The sequence below is a fragment of the Phasianus colchicus genome, chromosome 3, assembly GCF_987193195.1.
Source record: "Phasianus colchicus chromosome 3, bPhaCol1.hap1.1, whole genome shotgun sequence".
In the NCBI taxonomy this organism is placed as follows: Eukaryota; Metazoa; Chordata; class Aves; order Galliformes; family Phasianidae; genus Phasianus; species Phasianus colchicus.
Genome location: NC_143438.1, coordinates 46,341,736 through 46,366,307, shown reverse-complemented (window position 1 = coordinate 46,366,307; position 24,572 = coordinate 46,341,736). Strand labels below are relative to the sequence as shown.

The 24,572-nt window shown below is 37.2% G+C and overlaps 1 protein-coding gene across 1 annotated transcript; it reads right to left on the bottom strand.

Annotated features, from left to right (window-relative positions):
- Positions 1–262: 262 nt before the first annotated feature.
- Positions 263–24,297, bottom strand: AKAIN1 (A-kinase anchor inhibitor 1). Its single transcript, XM_090137414.1, has 4 exons — positions 23,600–24,297; positions 7,190–9,033; positions 6,843–6,903; positions 263–853 (listed from the first exon to the last, which is right to left on the bottom strand). Exons 1-2 carry the CDS (start codon positions 23,613–23,615, stop codon positions 8,843–8,845), a joined length of 207 nt encoding a protein of 68 aa, XP_089993540.1. The 5' UTR covers positions 23,616–24,297; the 3' UTR covers positions 263–853; positions 6,843–6,903; positions 7,190–8,842.
- Between the last annotated feature and the right edge of the window lie 275 nt (positions 24,298–24,572).

Here is a 24,572-nt window from a genome sequence, read left to right as displayed (position 1 = left end):
CATAATTTCTAAACCTCAGTCAGGGCCTGCTGCTTTTTTCCCCTCTCAATTTGCAGTGATTGGCATAGAATGATGCATAATGGCTCACTTGGCAGATTGCCTTTTTGCCAAAGTACAGGTAGACCTCATCTGTAAGAGAGAGAGTATAATAACGTTTTATCCCACTCGCTAGAAAATAATGATTCCCTCTTATTGATTTATCTCCAGGAGATGGATTTGTGAATATATGCAAAATTAGAAGCTGTTCACATGAATTAGAACCACTGTGGATGACAGAGTAAAATCATAAGTTCATTTATAAGCACATGGGAAAGGTTCTTGTTGAAAGCTAAGTCCACTGAATATTTATTACTTACTCTTGTTCTAACATGCTCCAGATTTCCTTGGAAATCATCTTTTTCTGAAGTTACTAATGTTTTCTGAACCTGTGATTGTACTAAACACACAGAGTGAGCTGCTTTTTCATCCCTTGATCTTCAGCTGCTGTCAGAAGAAGTTTTATCTATTAACAGGTAAGTTAATGGTTTTCACCTAACAGTAAAAGCAGTACTTTAGAAACAAGACAGATAACGGCATCAACCTGTCTCCCTCTCTCACAGGCACAAAAACGTACTCAGCAAAATAGAAACAAGAATAGCGTACAAGACTTGCGATGTAGGCTTGCAACAGTCTCTGAAAACAATGCTGACTGTCTGGCACCACTCTTCAGTTGCAGCTGTGTGTCACAAAACACTATATGCCTTTTGTTACTATGCAGACACTAGATTTCACCTGCAACAGGGCATCCTCCTCCAGATTCCTTTCTTCCTCAACACATAAAGTGATTAGCAGGCAGCAACAGAGCAGGGATGATCTGTTCAGCAAAGACAACATTTCATTTGGTAAGTAATTTACTTCAAGAAAGAGAACGCTCCTTCAGTTCACCTAGAAGAACATACTCTGCAAAAACATACTTTTAAGTGGTTTATGTTGTAGGGAATAAGGAGATCTAGGAAAAGACCAGGAAAAATCTGTAGGAAAATTGCTTCTTCAGAGCAACCCCACAGCTCTAGCACCATCCCAATTTGGACTTACACTTTCAGGGTCCTTTGGTGCCCGCTTGTGGCCTTTCATCCTATTCCTTTCTGCCATGGTGATCTCTTTGACAGACTTTAGTCATGAAGGTCATATACCAGAAGAGACAGTGGTACCCAAGACCTGTCCTTTCTACTATTGCTCTATAACTGTGTGCTAAAAGGACCGGGAAGGGGCATCACTTGTGATAAATAATTGCTAATTAACAACCCTTGCTACCAGATGTTGTTTTCTTCTCATCTGTACTTTTGGAGTTTCAGTCCAAGATGAAACAAGATGACAGCAAAAGAGATGTAATGTGTTCTCAGTCTGATGCACTGTTCCTCTAGAGACACATTCTGAAAGAAACTGGGTTTTGTTGTCATGCTGCAGAGCATTTGGTATCTTCTGGAGTACATTCTTTGTTACCAACAATCCAAAAAATTCATGTGGAAGTGTTTTTTTTTTCTTTTTTTTTGCTTTTGTGGAGATATGCACTTGGGTAAAATGAATGGATCGCAAAATAATAAGGAATGGAACAATTACGAGCAGAACTCATTTGTTAGCTGCTGTCAAACCTCAGCAGTAAAGGGAACACAGTCATACATGTGCCCTAATGAAATGTGACAGGTATTCAGAGACCAAAGGCTGACATTTACTGACAGCATTGCCATCTGCAAGGGAAAGCTGCTAGTATCTAGACATCATAATCTGTTCAGGACTGTTTATTATGGTACCTTTATACTGCAAGACACAACCTCAGGATCTTTGTATCTCATTAGCTCTGCATGCAGCCCCATTACTGCAGCTCAGATTTTAATTCTCAGTCACTCAGTGTGCTCCCTAGCTGCATGGTTAACTTTCCAAATCAAGTGTCCTAATAGTCTGAGATACTGATATTTGAAAGTAGGAAGAAAATACACACAAAATAAATACAGCACTCACACACACACACACCCCAACAAGCCTTCTAGCCTGCCAGCAGGCAGAATAGAAGTTAACCTAATTCTTACCAGGGCAGATGGAGTTATATAATCTGATTTATAAGAGTAAGGGGTTTTTCAAGGAAGTGAGGATTTAGCATATGTAGTTGTTTTGATAGCTTCAGAATCAAATCACAGCTTTAGTTTTTACAGTCCTAGCTCTACACACAATGCAAGTACAGGGAAAACAGTTTAAAAAAAAATGAAACATGCAGTAAAGGGCTTGCTTTGGTTTGGGTGGTGTTTTTTTTTTGGAACATATCAAGGAAAAGCATTACCTGAGTTATGCTGGAACACAGATTTAAACAGGGACAAGGGGACCAATTCTTTATTTTTTCCTCAGACTTTTTTTCTGAGCAAGGAAGGTGACCTTGAGAGATAAAGCACAGGTCAGCTGGAGTGAAAAAGAGCAGACAAAAAAAAAAGTTAACCTAATCCTGTAGGCTTCCATGTTTTCCTGAATTACAAGGAAGAAAAATCTAAAGGCATGCATCAAGTTACAGAAGATGTGCCAATTTTGGCCTAGAAGAAAGGTTTTTCCACACATCAGGTGTGCTGAAGGCTGGTCTGAATTCCTGACTTGCTTGCTAATGTGTTTTATTTCCTGCCTGACAGTGAACAAAGAACACCCAGGGGCTTGTTGCTAAAAACAAACAAACCAAACACTACAAAAGCAGACCAAGAGGGACTTGCTTAGCTGCTCAGCTCAGTTCAGGAACTTTTCTGGGCAGGTAGAAGGCCAGTGCTCTCTGCAGAGATCTGCTCATTGGAGCCTGGATCCCTACCTGTTCTCATCCAGGCAGCTCCTCTGAGGGTGATGATCATTCATCACCTGATGCGGGCACTGATCTTAATCAGCTTTAGCAAACAGAAGATAAAATCTGTTAACTTCGAGAGGAAACAGAGCTCTCAACTAGGTGGCACCCCATTGTTTTTATGTGCTGAGAAAACACCGGTATTGTTCTTTCATACAGTCACCAAAGGGGAGAATGATGCTGTGGTGATTCATTTAAATTTGAAAATGTTGCAGGAATGCACTGAATCCTCTCAAGAACCTCTCTTTTGTTGATTCCCTTGACTTCTTTTTTTTCCTGGAGATGAAAATATAGAAATAAAGAAATGTACAAGTCAAGAAAAGAGCTGCAGGGTCAACATGCATTGAGAGGGCCACTTCCCCAGGCATTGCAGCTTCTGTTGCTGCCTGCAGCTTTCAGCCAAAGATACTCCCTGTTCCCACCTAATGCTCAATAATTCAGTATATGGGAAATCAAATGTCAGATAGAGCTGGTCAACTCTCATAAGTCAGGGCAAACTGTTTCCCCAGAAGTATTAAAGATCCTGTGGGTACATCTGCAAGAAGCTAAGGATGCACTGGCTAACACAGTTCTCCTTGGAAACAAACCTGTACAATAAGCTGTGGGAAAGAGTCAATATCCCACCAGTGAAGCAAGTGAGGTTTATTATATTCACTTTCTTTGTTCTGGAAGCAGATCGTTCATTTTGTATCTGAGGCTTTTCAGAATGAGATGTCCTATGTGAAAGAAATGAAGGAAAACAGCATTAGTAAGAGATATGTTTACTAAGAAATTATAAATATATGGCAAGGACAACTACTCCAGCAACTGGAGCTTAATCTTCTGGGATGCTTATGCACACAAACGCAAAGAATAGTAGCTATTGACTCCCAAGGGCAGTAGCAAATGTTTCACTCTGCTAAAGGATGCTGTTTAAAATCTCCAACTGATGCAAGGAAGTTGCATTTAAGTCTTCAGAACAATACAGTAACGTTCATCTTCCACCTCAGATCACAAAGCATGCAATTAGAGACTTCACTGGCTGATGATCCTAAATGGATTTCAACTCTGAAAGCACTCATAGATCATTTTGCTTAAAACTACTAGGAGCATCTTACTTCAATGTTTTTAGAATCAAGTTAGGTGGTTTCTGCCTCCAGCTTGTACAGAAGGAAAATTAGCTCTCATGCAAGATCTACAGCCAGCTACTTTCACCACATATGTAAATGATTTATGATGATCTGAACTCTGTTGCCTTCTGCTATAGTCTATGGAGGAAAAACAAACAAAAAAGCCCACAACTTCCTTTCCTCTAGGACATTGCTTATTACCGCTATGCACCTTTAGTGAAAGAAAAAAACAACATGAAAGCCACATCACGGTGGAATACACAATTCCACAGAATCACTAGAAGTGAACTATTGTTGTTTTAATGTTAAAGCTTGCAAGCTCATATACAAAAACCAAGTAGCAAGCCACTGGAGAAAACATTAATAAAAAAAGATAAGCTGCCTATGTTAATTGAACAAAGAATCTGTCTAGCAGAAAAGAACAGCTTAGAAGCAAATGCATTTACACATCCATTTACTTCTTGGTGTTCCCCAGAGAACTCAGGCATAGCTGATGTGTGCTCATCCATCCTTCTGTGGAAGAAAGGAAATTGACTAAATCTGGCAGAGACGTAGGTGCCTTCAGAAGTCCATACACACTGATGTCCAGAAACTTTCATGAAAGTAGTTACAGAATTAGAGATAGAGTGACCTTGCTTTTACTCCCTTAGAATGGGTTACAGTTCAAATTCAAAACCAATAGGCCACAGAGAAGCCCTTTGTTCTGGAAAACCTAAAACAAGGCAGAAAGTTCTTTCAGCACTTATCTGATGGGGCCATGAGAAACCAACCCATTGGAAACGAGTAAGACTGCTTCTTATTCTGGTGACTGGAAGAAAGACATTATCAATAGCTCAGTTTTCCTCTTCACTTCTACATACTCTTATAACAATTTAATTAATGCGGTGCAGGAACCAACTGAGAGAAATTAGGCTATGCCTATATATAGATCTTCACTGATTTCATTTTTTTCCTCAGCCCCAAAAAGGTAAGCAAGTGAAAGAGGGTGAATCCTATATTCTTTCAATAATATATTTTATTTCCCCATGTCCTTTTCTGAAATTTAGATTAAGCACCGTCAGAAAGAGCCTTTGGTAATGACTCCTTAACTACTGCACTTGACATTACCACTCATGTAAAGACAACCACAGCATATTTCACGGTAGTCATACTGAGAACAGCTACACTGCTATTTTGTATTCTTATTATTGTAGATACATTACAGTCAGACATGCATAAGAATACTGCCCCCCCTCCTGCCCCTCCCTCCCCCCCAAAAAAATCAGCTGATAACATTAAAGACTTTAATTAAAATTTTTAGATGCATCATTTACTGTTGATTATACATTCAAGATTTTCCAGTTCTTAGTGATAATGTTACCACAGATAACTTTTATTTTTCTAAGACGTTAAACTGAAAATGTTAGTTTCCAAGCTACGCTGTCATTTTATAGTAAGGATTTCCAGTGTAACTGCCCAGAGCTACCAACTTTATGAACAGTGCTATTTAGTAATCTCTTACAACATTTTGCTGCGTCTATGCAAATTTTCATTTAGGTACTGCTGCTTTATGAACAGTGCCTGATTACATTACAAAGAACACAAGCACAGCAATAAAACCATGATAATCAACCTAAATGAAAATAAAGCAAGTGCAGCAGCAGGATAGATACAGATGCCTGATTCTACTTCATGAGAAGAGACGCAGTAAGTCTACTTTCATATTTGTGCATCCTTCTACTTATTGACAAGTGCTAAAATGTGTTTAATTTGTTTTAAGTATTTTTAGATACCATTCTGATTGTCTTGCATTTTTAAGATAGAAATTATTGTGGTGGATAACTGTCAGTACCACAAACTTCCCAAGCACACTGTTCTTCTTGAAAGACTTCCTACATAATCTGAACATTTTTACCCTTTTTTTGACGAGGAACCAGTCACGTAAGGTGTTGAAGTTTCTTTATTTGTAATCTGATCTGCATCACATCTATAATAATTTATAGTCTGTATTTTTCTCCCAGAAATATGATCTACCCATGAATTTACTAAAATTACCCGCTTCCTCACATGCAATATAGGTCTCAACTACGTACATCAGATGCAAATAGTGTGCAGAAAATCCTTTGTCAACAGATAGGAGATACTAAATGCGTGCTTTAATTTAGAGACATATAGTATAGACAGGAAATGCATTATTTGGGTCTCAAGGAAAAGTACACTATTTATGCAAGAGTATTTGTTTTTCTTTGATAGTCTTTGATATCAAACCACCTCACAGCTCTGTGAGGCTTCCTATCATTCTTCTTTCTCCATGATGTTAGACTTATGACAGCACTGAAATGAAGGGCACAAGGTACTGGTTGAGTAACAGTGTGTCTAAAAGGGCTAGGATAGTAAAGAGATAATACAGAAGAGCACAGTGGAAGGAATAGGTTCATATGAAGTAACAGTAAAAAGCCTAGATCCACTGGTTTTTTGTAGTTCTTATTTGCATAACATAGAGATTAAGAAGAAAATATGGACATGTAAGTTTCCAGACAACAAAAGGTGCAAGTACCAGAAAGATATAAAAATACACATCCTGCAAGCTTCTGTAGAAAAAAAGAAAGTAGAATAATCCTAAATAAGTTATGTTTTTTGTTGTCCTGTAGTTCTCCCTCATACATCGCTGTAGGCAAACACCATTTAGCATCACAGAGCCTCCTCAGGAGGCTTGCTTTCCCTCATCCACTCCTCTTGCCTACTCCTCAGCCTCAGAATTGAACCTTGACTCACAGACAGCTTTCTTTGGCCCTCAAAAAGCAAAGACACAATCAGCGTTCAGAGAAGAGCTATCACCTACCTAAAGGACAGTTGATGAAAAAGCTAATACTAAAAATATGACTATTACAACAAACACTCACATGCACAGATGAAATATTTCCTTCTTTCAAAGCTTGCTTGGCTGAGGATTCCAGCCAGAGCCTAGAGAAACAAAGTAAGCACATACTTGCAATATAGTTCAGTTTTAATTATTAGAAGATTTTTAACAGCTTCACGTTGAATTTATCTTAGCATTTTTAAATGAAATAAAGAGTGAGCTAGAGCATTTTCTGGTATAACTCAATGCTGTTAAAAGAAACAACACAAACTGTGATGTTAATACAATGGAAAACATAAGAATAACGACATAGTAGCAAATCCCTAGACTATAGCAGGTGAGATAAGCTCAAACGCAGCAGCTATAGACACAAAGAAAGAATCTACTTACTCTTAGAAGGCTTCAGGTAGGTAAAAACCTCCAGCAAGTGATACCTCTACTCCCACCACCAACCCATAAATGAGGTCTGGGAAGGGGTGGATCCTGGTTCCACCCCTACTTTTCACTCAGGGGCATTGAATGCACCTGAGCTCCCCTAGCTTGACCCTGCCTTCCCACCAGGTGTTCAGTCACTGGTTCAAGCTGTGACTTAGCATTTCCACTACAGAAGCAGATTTAAGAGGCTTAATATTACAGTATGTGGCTATTTGTGACTAAGCCCCTAGCCATGAGAAAGAATCCTGAAATTGATAACACAGGTAGTAGAACGTAGTAAGTAATAGCCAATTACTTAAATCAAACAGTCGCTATGAGACACATCTTGCTGAGTAGAAAAGCAATTATGAAAGTTCGTATCTTACTTTGCAGATTCTTTGCACCTGCTTCTAGTATATTTCTAGGTATATTACTACAAGAATTCAGGTAAAGTAGAGCTACAAGCCGTTTCCAGAATGAAATAAACTATTATTAATTTTAAGCTGTATAATAGTGCAATCATCATTACAGTAAGGGAGCATAAAAGTCAAAGATACATTTATTTAATGTGTATTTTCAGAAATATCATGGATTTCTTCAGCTATATAGAGTAGTTAAAGGATAAGTTCTGCATTACCAGCTTAAAGCAGTGCTATCTGAGGTCAATCTATGTGACAATTGCAAATATCTAACGTCACTTTATGCCCAGCAAGTGAGGAACCTCTACCATGAGAGAATTCAGACACAGTGTATTTTCATTCTTCTAATATTAATAAAGTCAAAATCTTTTTTTGTGAAGCCACTTCAGTATTCATTTCTGTTAATCAAGTCACAGCAAACTTTCAAAACTGGCATAGCTAGCAAACTCTGTATCAGCACATCTGTTTCTCTTCTTTCAATATCAAGAAAATTAAAAGGAGTGGTTGAGGCACAAGTGATTTTTGTACAGAAGTTCAGAAGGTACTTCAAATGAGTGGACCAAAACTTCAGTACTTATTTCAACTTCTTACAAAAAGAGACAAAGATCACAGATCTGTGATCACAGTCATAGAACATAGTTGCTGCAAAGTCATAGTGGATGCTTTTCTTTTTTCCAGGATGGAAAAAAAAAGAGAATGGTTCTTGAAACTCGCCAAATCCATTTTACACATCCATGATTAATCCATGGTTAATCAAATTAATGACAATCTCATATCTCAAAGCAGCCTGAGAGCAGTCTGCTACACTCAGTAGTAAACTGTTTCTTCTGTGAAGACAGCTTCAGTGAACCCGGTAAGACAGAGTCTAGCCAGCTGGCCTGGCAGCAACATTGCACGTAGAACTGACAGGGAAGTGCACTGACAACAAGCTTTGGAAAATACGTCCACGCCATAAGACCTTGTGCTTGAAACTACCTTTACAACTATGGTTATTGTTTCTTTTATGAGGCACTGCATAAATAAGGAGTTAGTCATCTAATGCACTTAATATTTTTCAGCCGAGGACGATTGCAGCTTTACTCTATGTCTAGGTGTTGATTATACTTTGGTTTGCTTCACAACAGTAACATGGCGCTAGCAGTACAGCTGATACTAAAGAGAAGGCTGAAATCATGGCAGACGGAAGGATCGATACAAACAAGCTGCTCCTTTACTTTTTTTCATGCTTCTTGGTTAACTTCCCTCTTTCTAGCTGGAGGCTCATGCTGCTGTTTGTTCGCTTCTCCTTTTGTTGGTTCTCCCGAGAAACTTGCTGCACAGCTTGGAGGATAGCGGTCTGCACTATCTGCTTGCTGGCATTCTGCAGCTTAACCTCATCTTGCTCTGGTCCTGGTTTCTCACCTGTCAGAACCAAATGACAAACAAACAAGGTGATTTAAGCATTTGTGGCTACTCTGTGAATGCATGAAGGATAGAAATAGAGAAGGGGGTAGGGAGGGTGGGAGATAGGAGTACTTGGGAACAGCTTATGACATAGAGAACCACAGAAGATGCTGTAGTAGAGTACAAAATGCCTGCTGCATGCTCAGGATTATCTGAATGAAGAGGGAGACTGAGTCATAGACCTCAGCTACCCACTTCCCAGCCCCAGGACAGCTGTGTGTTTGCAGCTGAAACAAGTACCGTTCTATTTTACAGCATGAGAGGGAAAGTGTTTTTTTTTTCCCTCATCTATCTCTGAATCATATCCTTTTTGATTAGATGTGAGCTTCTCTATGGGGATTTTGACTTCATTTTGCAGTTCTGATGCATCTTCATGACCATAAAAGGAAAAAGTTTTCATTAAGGTTTCTATTTACTTAAAATCAAAAGCCTTCACCCATTGAATTCCAATTGGCTTAAATGCAAACATTTTCTTAAGTGTAAGTTCATTAATCCTTAGCTACATTTTCAAAAGCATTTGAAAAACATTAAGAAATGCTCAGATTGCTACAGTTAAAGTAGGAAAACAAATAAACAAAACTCCACTACCAACAGCAACCTAAAAAAACCATACAATTTTTATGTGATAGTTTCTTGTTTCATCAAAATGCTAAAACCTGGAGGAAAAAGTAATGTTCTGTGACAACTAAAGTGGAAACGAAGAAAAGTAGATTAGAGACTACTTTGTTTCCTAGCAGAAAAGATGACTTGGTAGGACAACAAGGAATGCTGTAAAATGGTCAATGTCCACCTACAGGAATTTAGGAAAACACACTTGCTAATGGAAATGCTTAGGGTAGGTGCTTAATTGTATTACTAGATTTGATTTTAAAGGCTTTTGAGATAATCTTCTCAGTTCTTTCTTAACCAATCGTGTTATACTCACATAGTTCATGAAATGGGATTTGTACTTCACTGTCTGGTTTGAAGGCATTTATTAAGAATTATGTCCTGAGAGAAGTAAAACAGAGTGAATGAAAGATCAGATGCTCTCATAAGACGTCCACATTTGGAGTTGTGAGACACACTGTTCCTTAAGAAATAGTTGGAAGAAAATTTTAGATAGAAACAAAAAGTAAAGTAAAATCACCAGTTTATCCTATGGAAGACACTACAAAGATTTGTGAGACCAAATCAACCAATAGCAAAATAATTAAACCTTATTCTGTAAGAACTAAACAATTCATTATCTCCAAAATTTCTTTGAAAGAAGTTCAAAAATATACTTTTCTTTTTTATATCCATGATATACATATTATACAATTTCTGGCTAAAAGTAAAAATGTAAGCATGTTTTTTTTCTATCGAAATAAAATATATGAAATTTAAAAACAACATGCAACTGTATCAAGATTACTAGCTTTAGTAACTTAGTGGGTAATAATGGTAATAGTAATGGTGATGGGGGGACGGTTGAATTAGATGAGCTTGTAGGTCTTTTTCAACCTTGTGATTCTATGATTCTATTTAACAGTAATGTACAGATACTACTCTACTGCTCAAATATGAACTCATATTATTACACAATGAACTAGTCTTGCTGGGCTGAAAAGTATCAGCCAACTCAGTGTTCGGAAGATATATTACCAAAAGTATGGATAAATATGAAATTCTCAATGTGAGTGAATCAGTAAATACAAATGAGTATGCTGGATTGGGGTACAAGGGTATGTGAAATGTGATCAATTTACCAAGCCTCATGACCAAAAAAAATCAGATTTTATTTTTAAAAGCATACTATCTGCAATGGTGTTGCTGCTGAAAATTACTGATTTTTCTTTCTTTTGGAGCACTTCATGTTTTATTTTATTCTTCTTACTGTAAAAAATCTGAATTATATATATAAATATATATTAGTATGGTTACCTGTGTTTTTCAGTTATTTGTCATGGAGCAAAGCCGATATTTAAATACAATTCATTTAAGTGAGACCTTGATTACATCTGCTTGTTAGACAGTGTTGGTGTGTGCCAGGAAAATGAAGCAGATGATAGAAACCTCTGAACTACTTCTGATAGTTTAGGTATGCACAGAAAAGGAATAAAGAAGCACAATCAAACATGTAACAACTTTCCATCAATTTAACATAGGATGATAGTAGCCCAGATTAAAAAAAAACCTAAATGGCCTTGGTTATGAAAAAAGTCAAAGATGCTGGATGTTGTAAGTAATGGGGCCACTGAGAGTTTATGCTGACCAACTACATTTGAAATTAGAAGTCAGAAAATAAGAAAGGCTTTAGAGAAGACACAGAAAACTACAGATCTGTTAGTTTACCAACAGTACTTGGAAAAATTATAGAGATTATCCTAGATGTTACTGAAAGGCATTTAAAGAACAAAGCCATTATCATGCATAGTCAACATGGGTTCATGTAGGGAAAATTCTGTCTTAGTAATTTGACCGTATATGATACGATAATCCAGTCAGTGGCTGTAATATTTCTAGATTTTAGTAAGGCTTTTGATGCTGCCTCTCACAGCATCCTACTAGACAAATTGCCCAGTTGTAGCATGAGCTTATCCTTTTCTTTCCTCTTTTCCTTTCACCTTTTGAGTTGGATATCAGACACAGTGCAGATGTCTGACCCTATAGAGTGACTACCGTATGTAGGATCTGGACTGACAGCCAAGATCCATACATGTCAGTCTGTCACATATGAAGTTCCTCTTGGACTGTAGTGTCTGTCACAGCTGGCCCAGAGGAGCAAGAAATTAGTTTGGTGTGTGTTCTCAATAAAATATAGGAAGCCATTGTCAGACATAACCTTTACAATACAAAACACTATCCACTTACTATGCCCATTCTGCTTAAAAAATGTTCTAAAATTTATGGTCACTGTGTGGCATAGTCCAGTCCTTGTGGCTACCACACCCTAAATTCCTCCATGGTGCTACTAAATCTTAATTAAGAGGATACATGCCTTTCTCAGTCTTCCTCTATCCTCTTCTCTCTTGATACTATTTTATGTAGAGGTCTGGATGGGGGGATGTTGTCATTTATTAGAAGGAATTAGAAAATTCAAGGTAAAAGATGGGATTGTGAATACAACAAATAGGACATCTATAATACACATTAAGCAAAATGGAAATTGAGAGGGTGTTGGGCATGAAGAGAAGCCCATACTTTAAACTGGGAAGTAAGGTCTGAAATCCCAGCTGCCTCTCAGAACAGTGGCTCTGCTCAAGAAGATTTCTAGGACCTAGAGCTATGTGACACATTTTTTTTCTTTAAATCTAGAATAGGGCTTTCATTGTATTTTTGTTTCCAATCATGGCTGATAAATGAGGATAAATGCATGTGGGTATTTGTTTGTTTGTTTTTTTCTGACCTTACCTTACCTCTTCTTGTATGGCTTAAGCTTTCAATCATAGCTAATGTCATCTTCTGGCTAAAGACAGTCAAAATTTTAACTTTTTTTTTCAAATGTCAGAGTTATAGCGTACTTTCAAAAGGATCATCTTTCAGTCCATTTGTGAAACTAGGTTATTTTGCCCTAACTCAGATCAAGAATCTTTCACAATTTGTGAAGCCCTAAGAATTTCAGGTATTGGAGTTGCTGTAAAAGGACTCCTCTTCAAGAGGATTACAAAAACAGAAATTTCTTCACTTTTTCTTCTTATCTCTCATCAGATAATGAAGGGCTTAATAAAGCTGAACATAGGAAAATCCAGCAGTAATTCACCTGAGAAATCTGGATTCAGCTGCCTTCTTGTTTCCAGCATGTGAAAGTAGGAGATCCTTCCCCTGTCCTCAGCACTGGTGATACCACTTCTGGGGTACTGTATCCAGTTCTGCCTCACCCTTCCTCATGAAATAGAGACATAAACACATAGGATTGAGTCCAGCGAAGGGCCAAAAAGATGATGAAGGACTGAAGCTTCTCTTAAGGAGAAAGTTGAGAGGCTGAAAGCTGGAACTCTCTGGCCTGGAGGAGGCTCAGCGGGATCTCAAAAATGTCTATATAAACGCCTGGAGAGTGAAAATAGGATGAAGGCTCTTTCCAGTGGTGCCCAGTGACAAAACAAGAGGCAATGGACACAAAATGGCACACAGGAGGCTCACTCCAAACACCAGGAAGCACTTCTGTGCTCTGTGAGTGATAAAGCACCGGCAAAGGCTGCCCAGAGAGGCTATGGAATTTTTTCCCAGAGAGATCATCAAAAGCTGCCTAGACGTGGGCCTGGGCACCCTGATCTGGGTGGCCTGCTTGAAGGGGCTGTTGGATCAGATGACCTCCACTAGTCATTTCCAACCTCAACCATTCTGTGATTTTATGACTCCGTCTGGTGAGGCTGCCATAAAACTCAACTTTTTCACTTCCTGAAGGAGTAAACTGCAGTATCTAGAAGGCTGTTCCCATTATTCCCTCTTTCTTCCAGCTATTCGTTTCAAAGGAAACAGCTAGCACAAAGCTGTTTTTTGAGAAGGTCACTTCTTTATTGATATTCTGTACTTAGAAGAGAGTGACTGACTAAGGAAAACAGCAATGACTCATGCAAGTATCCCAAAGGGACTGAACTGGAAAATGTCTATCAAACTGCTCCACTTTGCTAAGATACAAACTGCTGTGGACACGAATAAAGGTAGAACTTTGAGTGCCTATAGAATTAATAAGGCATTGTAAGGATCATATACTAATACCATTACCAATAAGGTAAGATATCTCCCCTGCTGTCTAAGCATTTAGTATTTAAGATTTGAAGAATAATTTTAATAAAAATTCTATGACAAAATTTCAGTTGAACTGTTTGCTGGTAAAACATTACATTATAGCAGAAATAGCATTCTGCTTATAAGTCTCCTTTGTCTAATGGCCACATCAAGACGAAAAATCCCCTTCGTGTTTTCTAGTTATTCTCTGCAGTTATACTGCAGTTATACTGCAAACTCCACTTTGGTTCTGCAATCGAAAATACAATTTGAAAGATGTGCAAAACTTCAAAGTCTTAGAATGGCTTTGAGAATCAGTCACATATTCTACTTTCATGTAAGATTAGTGCCATATATTAGTATCTAAAAATTTCCTTGGCTTCTGAAAATGAAATATGCTTCAGAAGCCATACCTTGTGTGGGGAGATCTTATACTCTGCTGTTTCTAGGCTATGGAATATACCTAGAAAAGTAAACATTGAAATCAGTAACTATAGAGAAAGAGTGCTGAACACAGATAAAGTCTTGAAGAACTTCCATCTGGTAACACATGGACCTTTTTCTCATTTACTCACTTTCCTTTCTTCAGAGCACCAAGATTCACTTCCTTTCCAGCCTGAGATCAAAGCAGTCTCTTGTGCCTTCTCCCTTTCAGTTTACTGCTTGTTAAATTTAATAAGATTTATAAACATTCTTACTAAATAATACTTAGCAACACATCATTTATGTGAATCAGCAGTTCAAAAAGTTATCCACCATATATTTTCATAGAACTGTTGGGGATACTGTCAGGAAGCTATGCAACCACAGACCCTGTTCTTGCAAAGATTTAAGTCCATCCCAGATCACCAGATTATGGTGGGGGAACAAGGTATCTTTCAGTGAATGAAGTATCAATATTTTAAAAGGAAACAGAAGTAAAATTTTTCACACGGAATTAGAGCAGGGGCAAAATGGTGAATGAGCTGTGGTAGGAAAGAACTTCAGACTCTTGGAAAGCATAGGCTACAAATAATTTATCACATACTTTTTGAGAAGGCATTAGTCACATGTGAGCATGAATGACCATATATGAACATCCTACCTCTGTAATCTCAACAAATTTTTACTATCTCTTTTATCTCGGTTATCTTTTTTGCTTTTTAGGCATGCTTATTGTTTTTCCTAGAACTAAAATACTGTCTTTTAATTTAAATCCATTTTTCTCAAAACTTGTGACACATATGCATCTCATATCTTCCTGCAGGTTAGGTCTCATTTGGCCTTGAGACACAATACAAACCTGCATTTGAAGAGAAAAACTTAACTCTTCCATCAGGTTCTGTAAATCCCAAGGGCCATGCATCAGAGATTAAAATAAGTTCTGCTTCACAGGAATAACAAATGTAGTTTAATTCTAGCAAGTGAATCCTCTAAAGCTGTTCTCCTAGAAAAAAAGGAATTTTTTTTTTTTTTTTGAAACAGCTTTGAGTTCAACCATTTTTAAATACAGTGAAACCATATTTCTCTAAGCAAGCATCAGAACAATTTAGAATTCAGTTACCCAAAATATATTCCCATTAGCTACAAGTTTGATTTATACAAAATTTCTCAATTTGAAAGAGATATGAAGCAACAATTATCTCTCAGTGTTTTGCAAGAGATTATGTAAACACATCTCTTAACTAGAAACAATTGCCATTTGTTTTAAGAATATATTACTTTGGTTTGGAATAGTTAACCATTATAATTTTTTTCTGCAGCTCTGCAATATTAGAATTTTTTTCCCTTGTGATTAATAAACATAATAACAATCCAACAAAAATACCACTCCCTGGTATGTCTACTTCAATTCCATTGAAAAATACTACTGGTAGTTTTACAAACAAACAGTACTGGTGACATTTAAATTGCAATGAAAGTACATATAAACAAGATCATGATGATAAAATTTTATCATAGGGTCAAGTATATATTTATCAGAAAAGTTACAGGACATCAGCTAATTTTTGTTTATAAACTGTAATTCTCACAAAAAATGTGAAGATTCTGGAAAGTTTGCAAATAACATAAAGTGTACATGTGGTAGTAATTAACTACATTGGTCTTGCATCATTGCATCAACACTGGTCTTCTACTGCAAAGAAGAGTTAAAATCTGTTCTTTAACCTCCTGACTTTAGGCAGTGGCATATCTCTCAATTTTCCTAATCACAGAATGGAAATTACAGGTGAGAATCTATTGGGGAATATTTTATAACTTGTAAATCACAATGGTTAAAAATCTCCTTCTCTGCACTGCTTAATTGGTTTGTGCTAGGTTTTCAGCACTGGAATCCATAATTGGCAAAAGGGATATAAAAGATGAGGCTGCACATCATCCATCATCAGGAAACGTTGATGAGTCATATTAATTACATCCAAAATGAATGAACACATCAGTTAGCCAGAGCTATAGACTTTCGAACATGTGCACAAAACCAACTTTATGCATGTGCCATTAAGGATTAGAGATCCAATTTATACCAATATCAGTAATGATGCCAGTTCAGATCTCATGAAAAGGTCCTAGACTGAAGCATTAAGGAGGGGAAAGCATAAAACAAAAGAGAGAAAAAAAGAAAGAGAAAAAAAACAAAAAGAAAAAAGAAACCCTGCATATGCATTCTTCACTTCAAAATTAGTTCTGTCCAGTACCGTTACTCATGCCTCAAAATGGAGCTCTATGAGTTTCTGAATGACAGCTGTCAGGTTTCTAAGGGCACTCAGCTGCCCTGGTTACTCGAGGAAGGAGGAAGTAAACTGAAGGACTAGTATTAGATACTTAGTAGATTAGATAGAAGTTGGTGGCCCTGCCTGTGACAGGGGCTTGGAGCTTGTTGATCATTGAGGTCCTTTCCAACCCAAGCCATTCTATGATTCTGTGATTCTAAGATATCAGAAATGCTTTCATGTAGGACTACCAGGTTTTTCCAGTTCCCTAACCTGTAGTGGTCAGAAGATTTTTAACACTCCCTCGCTTACACCAGAAAAGTTATAGTTCAGTTACATTTCCTGTCCTTAAAAATATCACAGAATCACAGAATGGCCAGGGTTGGAAGGGACCTCAAGGATCAAGAATCTCCGACCCCCCTGCCACACGCAGGGCCACCAAACTTCCCATTTAATATTGAATTCAGATTTAATATCTCCAAAGTAATACTTTATAGCCATATCACCTTTTCATAATTTTTTGTCCACTGTGCATTTCTCTTTAGGAGAAAGGCATAGATCTAAGTACCATAGTTTTTGGTTTAGTTTTATATATCAATATTGTTTTTTATAAGTCACTGGTGAGTTAATCCATAATACTTGAAATATGCTAGCCAATATGAAGCTTTCAACATCTTTCAGATTAAGAAGTTGTTGAGATCTACAGATATTTAAGCTGTTCTTAAGAATTTTTCAACGTTTTATAAGATTTATTGCTGTACTTTAATAAGATTAACTAAAACATATTATAAACTTCAGTTTATACATTTACTCAGTATTTTCATGTATAGCAACGGTTTCGTTGTTTAAGGACTACGTGTTCACAGCTTTGAAGACTGGATGCAGTTCAAAGTAGTAGTCACTGAATATTCTGCCATGCATAAATCTATTAGCATGATACTCAGATTTTGTTGTTAGAAGAAAAATTTCTTGAACTAACACTACAGGTCAACATTAACTTATGAGAGTTCTTTCTTTTATTTTGTTTTTCTACTCCTAAGGTAGAGCTCAGTGTATTTAGAATAAGATACTTTGTAAAAAATATGTGGGACCAGTTTCTCTAAAATTAAAAAAATTGAATTATCTTAATCTGCACAATTTTGCTATTTCTTTTAGGAGACAAGCTTCAAATACAAAGAAAGAATAATCTCTGCAGCAAATGGTGTGCTTCTCCATGTGAAGGTGAAGTCTAATGTTACAGATACAGGTAGATCATGTGCCATTACACTTCTATTTTCTATTGCTTATGTGCTCAGAGGTTACTAGCCAAAAAATAACATTTTAGGCACAGAAAGTGATATCTCACATTCAGGTCTTCTAATTCTGTACCAAAAAATATCATTCGTGGGCTCACATAGAGCCTTGCTGAATCCCCCCCCTACCTTTCCTAGGTGTTAAAAGGCTTTTACTTCCATCACTATGTAGCACGGGTGAAAGTTTTCAAAGGTGCCATGCTCCACTGTTAGCTGTTGTGTTCATATTTCTGCAGTGCCACACAGTTTTTGGTCTTCCGCTCTGTACAGCTTAATCAAAATTTGCAGTATCTCACTCTGCATTTTTTTTTGCTTTGTTTGTTTTTCAATTTTAATGTAAAGAAAATAAGGAAGAGGCTATGTAATTTGTCAAAAGCCAGCAAATCAGTGATAACATTCTGCAAGCTGTAATAACTGTATAGGAAAAGTGTCCTGCTTAATTCAGAATGTGAACAGAGTTTGAAAGCTGTATATTAAGGCTATTAAAAATTGTGGCTGAATATATATATATATACATATATATATATATGTATGTATGTGTATATGCAAAGTTACAAGACAAAGTGTATAAAAGATTATATAAATTTAGAGTGCGCCTTCGAAGAGGTCCATTTTCACAGCTGTAATCTGACAGTGTCCCTATATATACATGCTGCAAGAAACAGGATGCAATTGGAATGCTGTTTTCCTCTCTTGGATCAAAATCCCCAGAGAAGTATTTCCCCCTCTAAAGAGAAAGCTTACTTCGAGACAGAAGGTAAGGTTAATCTGATTATTTAACAAATGTAGTAATGGATATGCACAACCTTCATACTGATAAATGGTAAGTTGATTCCCTGATCAAAGTAAGAAAACAGTGTCATTATATCAAATATGCATACTACAAAGCGAAGCAAATGAAAGTAATCCACAGGAGATTACACTTGCCTTACCATTACAGAAATATCTGCATGGCTCAACTTACTTCTTCAGGCAGAAAATTTCAGACACTCTTTAAGAAAGAAGACAGCATCTTCTGACAACATGACTACAAGCATTTGCCGGGTCAGATGACAGCAGCACAGAGCTCACCTGCATTGACTTCCCTGGCAAGGCATTCTATAGGAATGTTACGACTATTCAGGTCATCTTCTCATTTCTGTTAACATCAATAAAGATTCTGCTCCAATTGCAACTCCTTAAAAAATAATAAATCTTATTCTTGCAAATAATAATAGTAGTAATAAAATCTTATTCTTGCAAAATATTAGGGAAGGAACATAACTGCAAATGGCTAACCTCTCAGATAATTTCAGAAGGCCTATAAAGAAATTATATACATTGCTTGCAAAGAGCTTATGCTTAACTTCTTATGTGTAAACATGATACATTAAGTCCTTAATAAAATACCTGATGTATAAGATTGAAGATACAGGGAGAAATCCAAAGCTTTGCTGTATTCTACGGTATTTAATTTCCATTATCATGTTAAAGCTTACAAGGTTTGAATCATATTATTTATGTCTGTGAGAACTACGACAGAGCAATTCATATGGAAGAGTAACAGTCTGGAGGAAGAAACTTTACAGGTCAGTGTAACTCATTCCCATTGCACATTCACAATTTGGCTTTTGGAAAACAGTGCTAGTAAGGATTTTAGTAATGACTGTATGACTTATTATTACCAACTCTTAGCTATGAACAATTCTTTTAATATAAGCCACTACTCAGCCACTGTGAAGACTGTGCTTGTGAAGAGCTAGCTGAAAAGCTGTTTGAATTGCTGTTGCAGAAGAAAGGTTGAGCAGTGAACGTTCTGACTTCTGTAGTGTTTAAATATCTTTAAACTTCAAGTGTTTTCACACATCTTTTTTACACAAAAATATTGATTAAAAAATTGATTTTACTACCTCTTCCTCCTTCGTGAGCAAAGCCAATGAGTTTTTGGATTTAGGTAAGAAGAAATCTTCAAAATTACGCTGAAAAATAACAAGAATCAACTGAAGGATGGAATTGCACAATTCAAAGTGATACTTAAAGGATAGAAATGTTCTGATAAGCTGCCAATATAAATGTTGTAATCTTTCTTGACATATCCAGATCAAAACAAATTCTTTTCTGAAAAAAATATACAAATTCATATTTAACAAAACATAGCATGGTACAGTATTGATTTGGTGAAACAGTAATAACCTGCCATGTGATTCTAATTTGGCAGTATCCTATAGTGTTACATTATAAAGTAAAAATCTCAGTAGATACTATAATAATCTTTTAAGTGATGTCCTAGTGAGAGAGTTGCTTAGGAAACCTATTTGGTAGCATATACCTTTAACAAGATTCCAAGCTAGTTTTGAAAATGCAGGCAACCTTAGTGCTTTATCAGTGCAGACATGCAGAGGGTAGAAGGTTAAGGCAAAAGTGTTGGAGTGATTCATGGGCAAAATAGCATTAGAAAAAATCCTGGGAGAATGACAAAATTCTTTTGTATCCCCCTTGTTCAGTTGAATCAGAAAAAGCCCACTTTTTTTCCATTTTTATTTTAATGTTCCATATGAAAAGTTTTGGGGTCTTGAATAAGCAGGGAGTATGCCCAAGACCTTCTGTTTTTTGGTTTGTTTTTTATTATCATTATCATTATCATTATCATTATCATTATTATTATTATTATTATTATTATTTTGAAAAGTAACTGTAAGTAATTTGAAAAGAAAGTAGCATAATGTTGATTAGGAACATTTAAAATGATTGATAGATATTGATATTATGGATAGATGGTCTGATATTGGAAGTGACCTCTTCTTTCCAAACTAATGATAGAGCTTGTTTGCTGCATTCAAAAGTCATCTCTTCATGATTTTTCCCGGTGCTTTAGAAAAAAAAATGTTTTAAAAACTCTTCATTTATTACCTTGCAATCAGTTGCAGAATTTACAAATATCAATCTTTTGTATGCTAATAGGACAATTTTTTTTTATTTAAAGTTCAGAATCTATTATCTTCTGAAGTCTCCTAAGAAAACCTTTCACTTCAACAACTTCTTTATGGCCTAAACCAAAAACTGGAAATGTCATGTTTCCATTCGGCAGTCCTGTGCACATCTCCATCCTTACATTTGATGATAAGTCTTCCTTGTCTACTTCTGCTTGAAGCAACTAAATTCAGGAAAAGTAAACAAGCTAAACATTGCAAAGTAATTGTTTGTCTACATTTCCATTACATGGATCATCTCCTATTATAACAATAGCATTATAAACAGCTGTATCATCTGGGAATCCTTTAGGTAGAATGATCTCCCAGACATCTAGTGTTGGCATTTCATTTCCTATACCAACCTACCATAAGTTAACCTCCACAAGAAAGTACAATGAAGCTCCAGTCAGATTAAATCATACAAGGAAAAATGTTCTTCTCAGTTCTTATCTCCAGCAGACTATATAGCAATTTAAGCCAAGAGTCAAAGTTTGTGAAAATTGGGTGTGAAGGAAGATCAGATATGAATAGTAGCTTTTTGCACACCTGTAAGCAGCAACATAGTTGCCAGAACAACATGGAATGAGCAATAATGTCTTTTTTTCTTTAGTAAAATAATCATCTTTATGTATTTTTTTTTTTTACAAATCCATTTCAATAACAATGAAGCCTGTGGTTTTGGTTTATTTTGGTCTAAAGTTTTAGGATTTGTTATTGTTGTTGCTTTTTAGCAGCTGGTTGTAAGATCTAGGAAAAAGAGTTGAAGATTAAAAGTAAAATCTCTATTCCGTCAATAGGTAGTTGTCTTCACCTTTAAAAACATATGTTTTCATTTGGTAGACTTTTTCTACTTACTAGTTTATGAACATAACACATTAAGCAAGTGCTCTTCAATAATGAAAGGTCTCATCTTGTTGACATAGAAATAATTACCTTTGTCTTCAGCTAAACAAACTTCTCCTTGACGAGATTTTTTTTAGTTTGTTTTCTTTGTGTGCATGTGTGTGTGTTTGTGTGTCTGTGTTTTTCCCCTTCTTGAAGCATGTTTATCATTTTGAGCCTAAGGATATAATGTACAACCATTTATAAATAGACAAATCTTTTTCTCCTTCACCCTCTCCCCCCCCCCCTCCATTCCCCAGACCATGAGAAACAAATACATGAAATTGAAATCAGGTCATTCATCACAATACAATAAAATCAGAAAGTTAAGACAAGAAAATGAAACTCAACTTCTTAGTAAATGTACAGAGTTCCTACATGATATAGCCACATCTATATGAAGCTACTATGAAGATGTTAAAGATGTACAAAACTCTGATTTTTAAAATATACACATATGGAGACAAGAGAGAATGCCAGGGTAAAGCTGACTGACAGTGAAGAAAAGCGATCAGCAAAAATGTAATCTACTCAGGCTTGCTCTGTAGATTGTCAAACCTCTCTGATTGTTTTATCATCTCTTCTACAAATTCATATTTAGTTACCCTATGTACATTATGACATTTGCAAGGAAACCAAGGACTTTTCTTTATGTAAAAATAGGCTGAGAAGAATGATTATACAAGACAGATTTTTTTTCTTTATGGATTAGGGTTGTGAAAAGAACAATTTATGCGGCTATACTGAGATCTGGTTTTTAATAATTGTCAGTCTTTGGGTATGACAAAAAACAATGTGTTTACATTATTTTAGAGGTAATCTCATCCTGCAGTACTCCAGTCCCATAGTGCATTTAAAAAATGAGTTCAGTTAGTGGTGACAGACTGTCAGATAAAAGGAATTCAGAAAAAAGCCACTAATACTGAAAGGTGTACTACATAAAACAGTGACTGGTTCTATTGAGATAAACAACTTGATCCCAACTTCAGGGCAGTCTTTATGGGAAAGCAGTATATTAGTCCACAACTTGGCAGTATGAGAGACAAAATCAACTTCTGATTATTGAAGAGAGATATTTATCTCCCAAAAGGTTAGCCTTTCAGTTGTTCAGTTAGGAAAATGAACCCCAATATATTTTTTATTTAATGAGGGTGTAAAAGTTTTGGATTCTTACCCCTTCACAGATGAGACATGAAATTTCAAAGAAAAGCAAAACTTCTGTAAGCTTTGCAAAACAAAGGTTTCTATAATTGTTCATTGTCAAGTTGCAGCATTCACTTTCCCTTTTCTATTGACCCACTATTTTACTGACAGCTATGCATTTTTAAAGAAATGAATTGCAAGTCATTTCACTACAGAAAATGTTATGCATGACTATAATATCTGAGAGCTACTAGGCCTCTCATCCATTTCGGAACAACAAATTGCCGACTTGCAAGCAGAATGTATTACACCCAATGCAGGTTCTCTGCAGTTTCTTTCTAGTGTAGTATAGTTATACCATCTAGCAAAACTCCCTTATGGAGCGAAGTGTCACATGAGATTCTGCTGAAGTCTTCAATTTTGTTCCAGTAACAACTGGCCTGAACAAACTTTCTGTACTCTTCTATTCTAATACTTTGAGGGGAGTAAGGGAGAGGGGGGAGTGGTGATGGTAGAATTTTGTAAAATAACTCCAGAGATTCAGAACTTGTTTCATTGACAGCCACCAGTGTGAGTGCTGGGGGCACTCACTCCCGAGACACTGCAAGGCTCCATTCCCCTTCCTGGCCCTTCTGTAGTCTAATGTGCAGAGCCCCTTGCATGTGTAAGGTTCCTGCCCCTGATGGAAACCACAGGGGTGACCCTTATAGCCTTCAGCTGAATCCCTCCCTATGAAACTGCCTATCTTTGCCCAGCAGTAGCACTGGTTCAGCTGGTACACCCTCCCCCATAGACCCCAGAGCAGACTCTCCGGCATGGCCAGGGCCTTCCCGCTGGTCTCCCTGGGGTAGGCACCCGAAGCGGCTGTCCTTACCTGGAGCAAACACCATGATGCCGCCCGGGCGCGGCGCTGCTCAGCACCTCGGACAGCTGCAAGTCCCGCACGGCTCAGCACCTCGGACAGCTCTGGGTCCCGCACGGCTCAGCACCTCGGACAGCTGCCGGCCCCGCACAGCGGCGGAGGCGGCTGCGGGCCGCGGTCCCTCCCTCCACAATGCGGCGGGGCGGGGAGGGGGCCGGGGCGCAGCGCGCCCGTACGGACACACACACACACGCACACACACGCACTCTGAGAAGCATCGCTGCCACAACTCGCTTCTCTGCAACGACAGCAGGGGGAAGGGTACGGAAGAGAAAGGTAATAGCGATCTGCCCAGCAGGGAGACCTGCTAATTGCTCCTAATTAGCTCTCGGCAATAGCCCTGCTGCCTGACATTTCGGGGTGCGCTGCTTTCAGCACAAGCTAGCTGCCCTGCTAATAGGCTCCAGCATGCTGGACGTTGTCACAATATTTTAGCTTTCAAAGAGAAAGCGGAGGAATTTCTCCCCTGATTTCACAGGCCTGTTAGCCCATCTCTAGTGACAGAAACACTTGGAATTAATAGGAAACATTAGCATTTGAAAATAGGACATATGACAAGGCCAAAAGGTAAATCAATAAATGAATAAATAACTAAATAAGGAAGAGGAGGACAAACCGTGGGAGATGACGAAACTTAAAAATCTCCTTAAGTTTTGTACTGCTTGTTTAATTTGCTTTTATTTATAAAACCCATGCTCAGATTTCCTGCGGGCTGAGAACTTCTGCAATATTAGTGAGAAGTTCAGACAACAGTCGGATGAGACACAGTTTAAGAAAATATCTGTTCTGTTTAAACCTACACAAGCAAGCGTCAATTTGAAAAACAATGATTAAGCTCTACAAATTAGAAAAAGTAGATTAAAACAATTTTTTTTGTGTGAAAGTTTGCGTGTAAATTTGCAATATATTTTCCATTCATATGTTT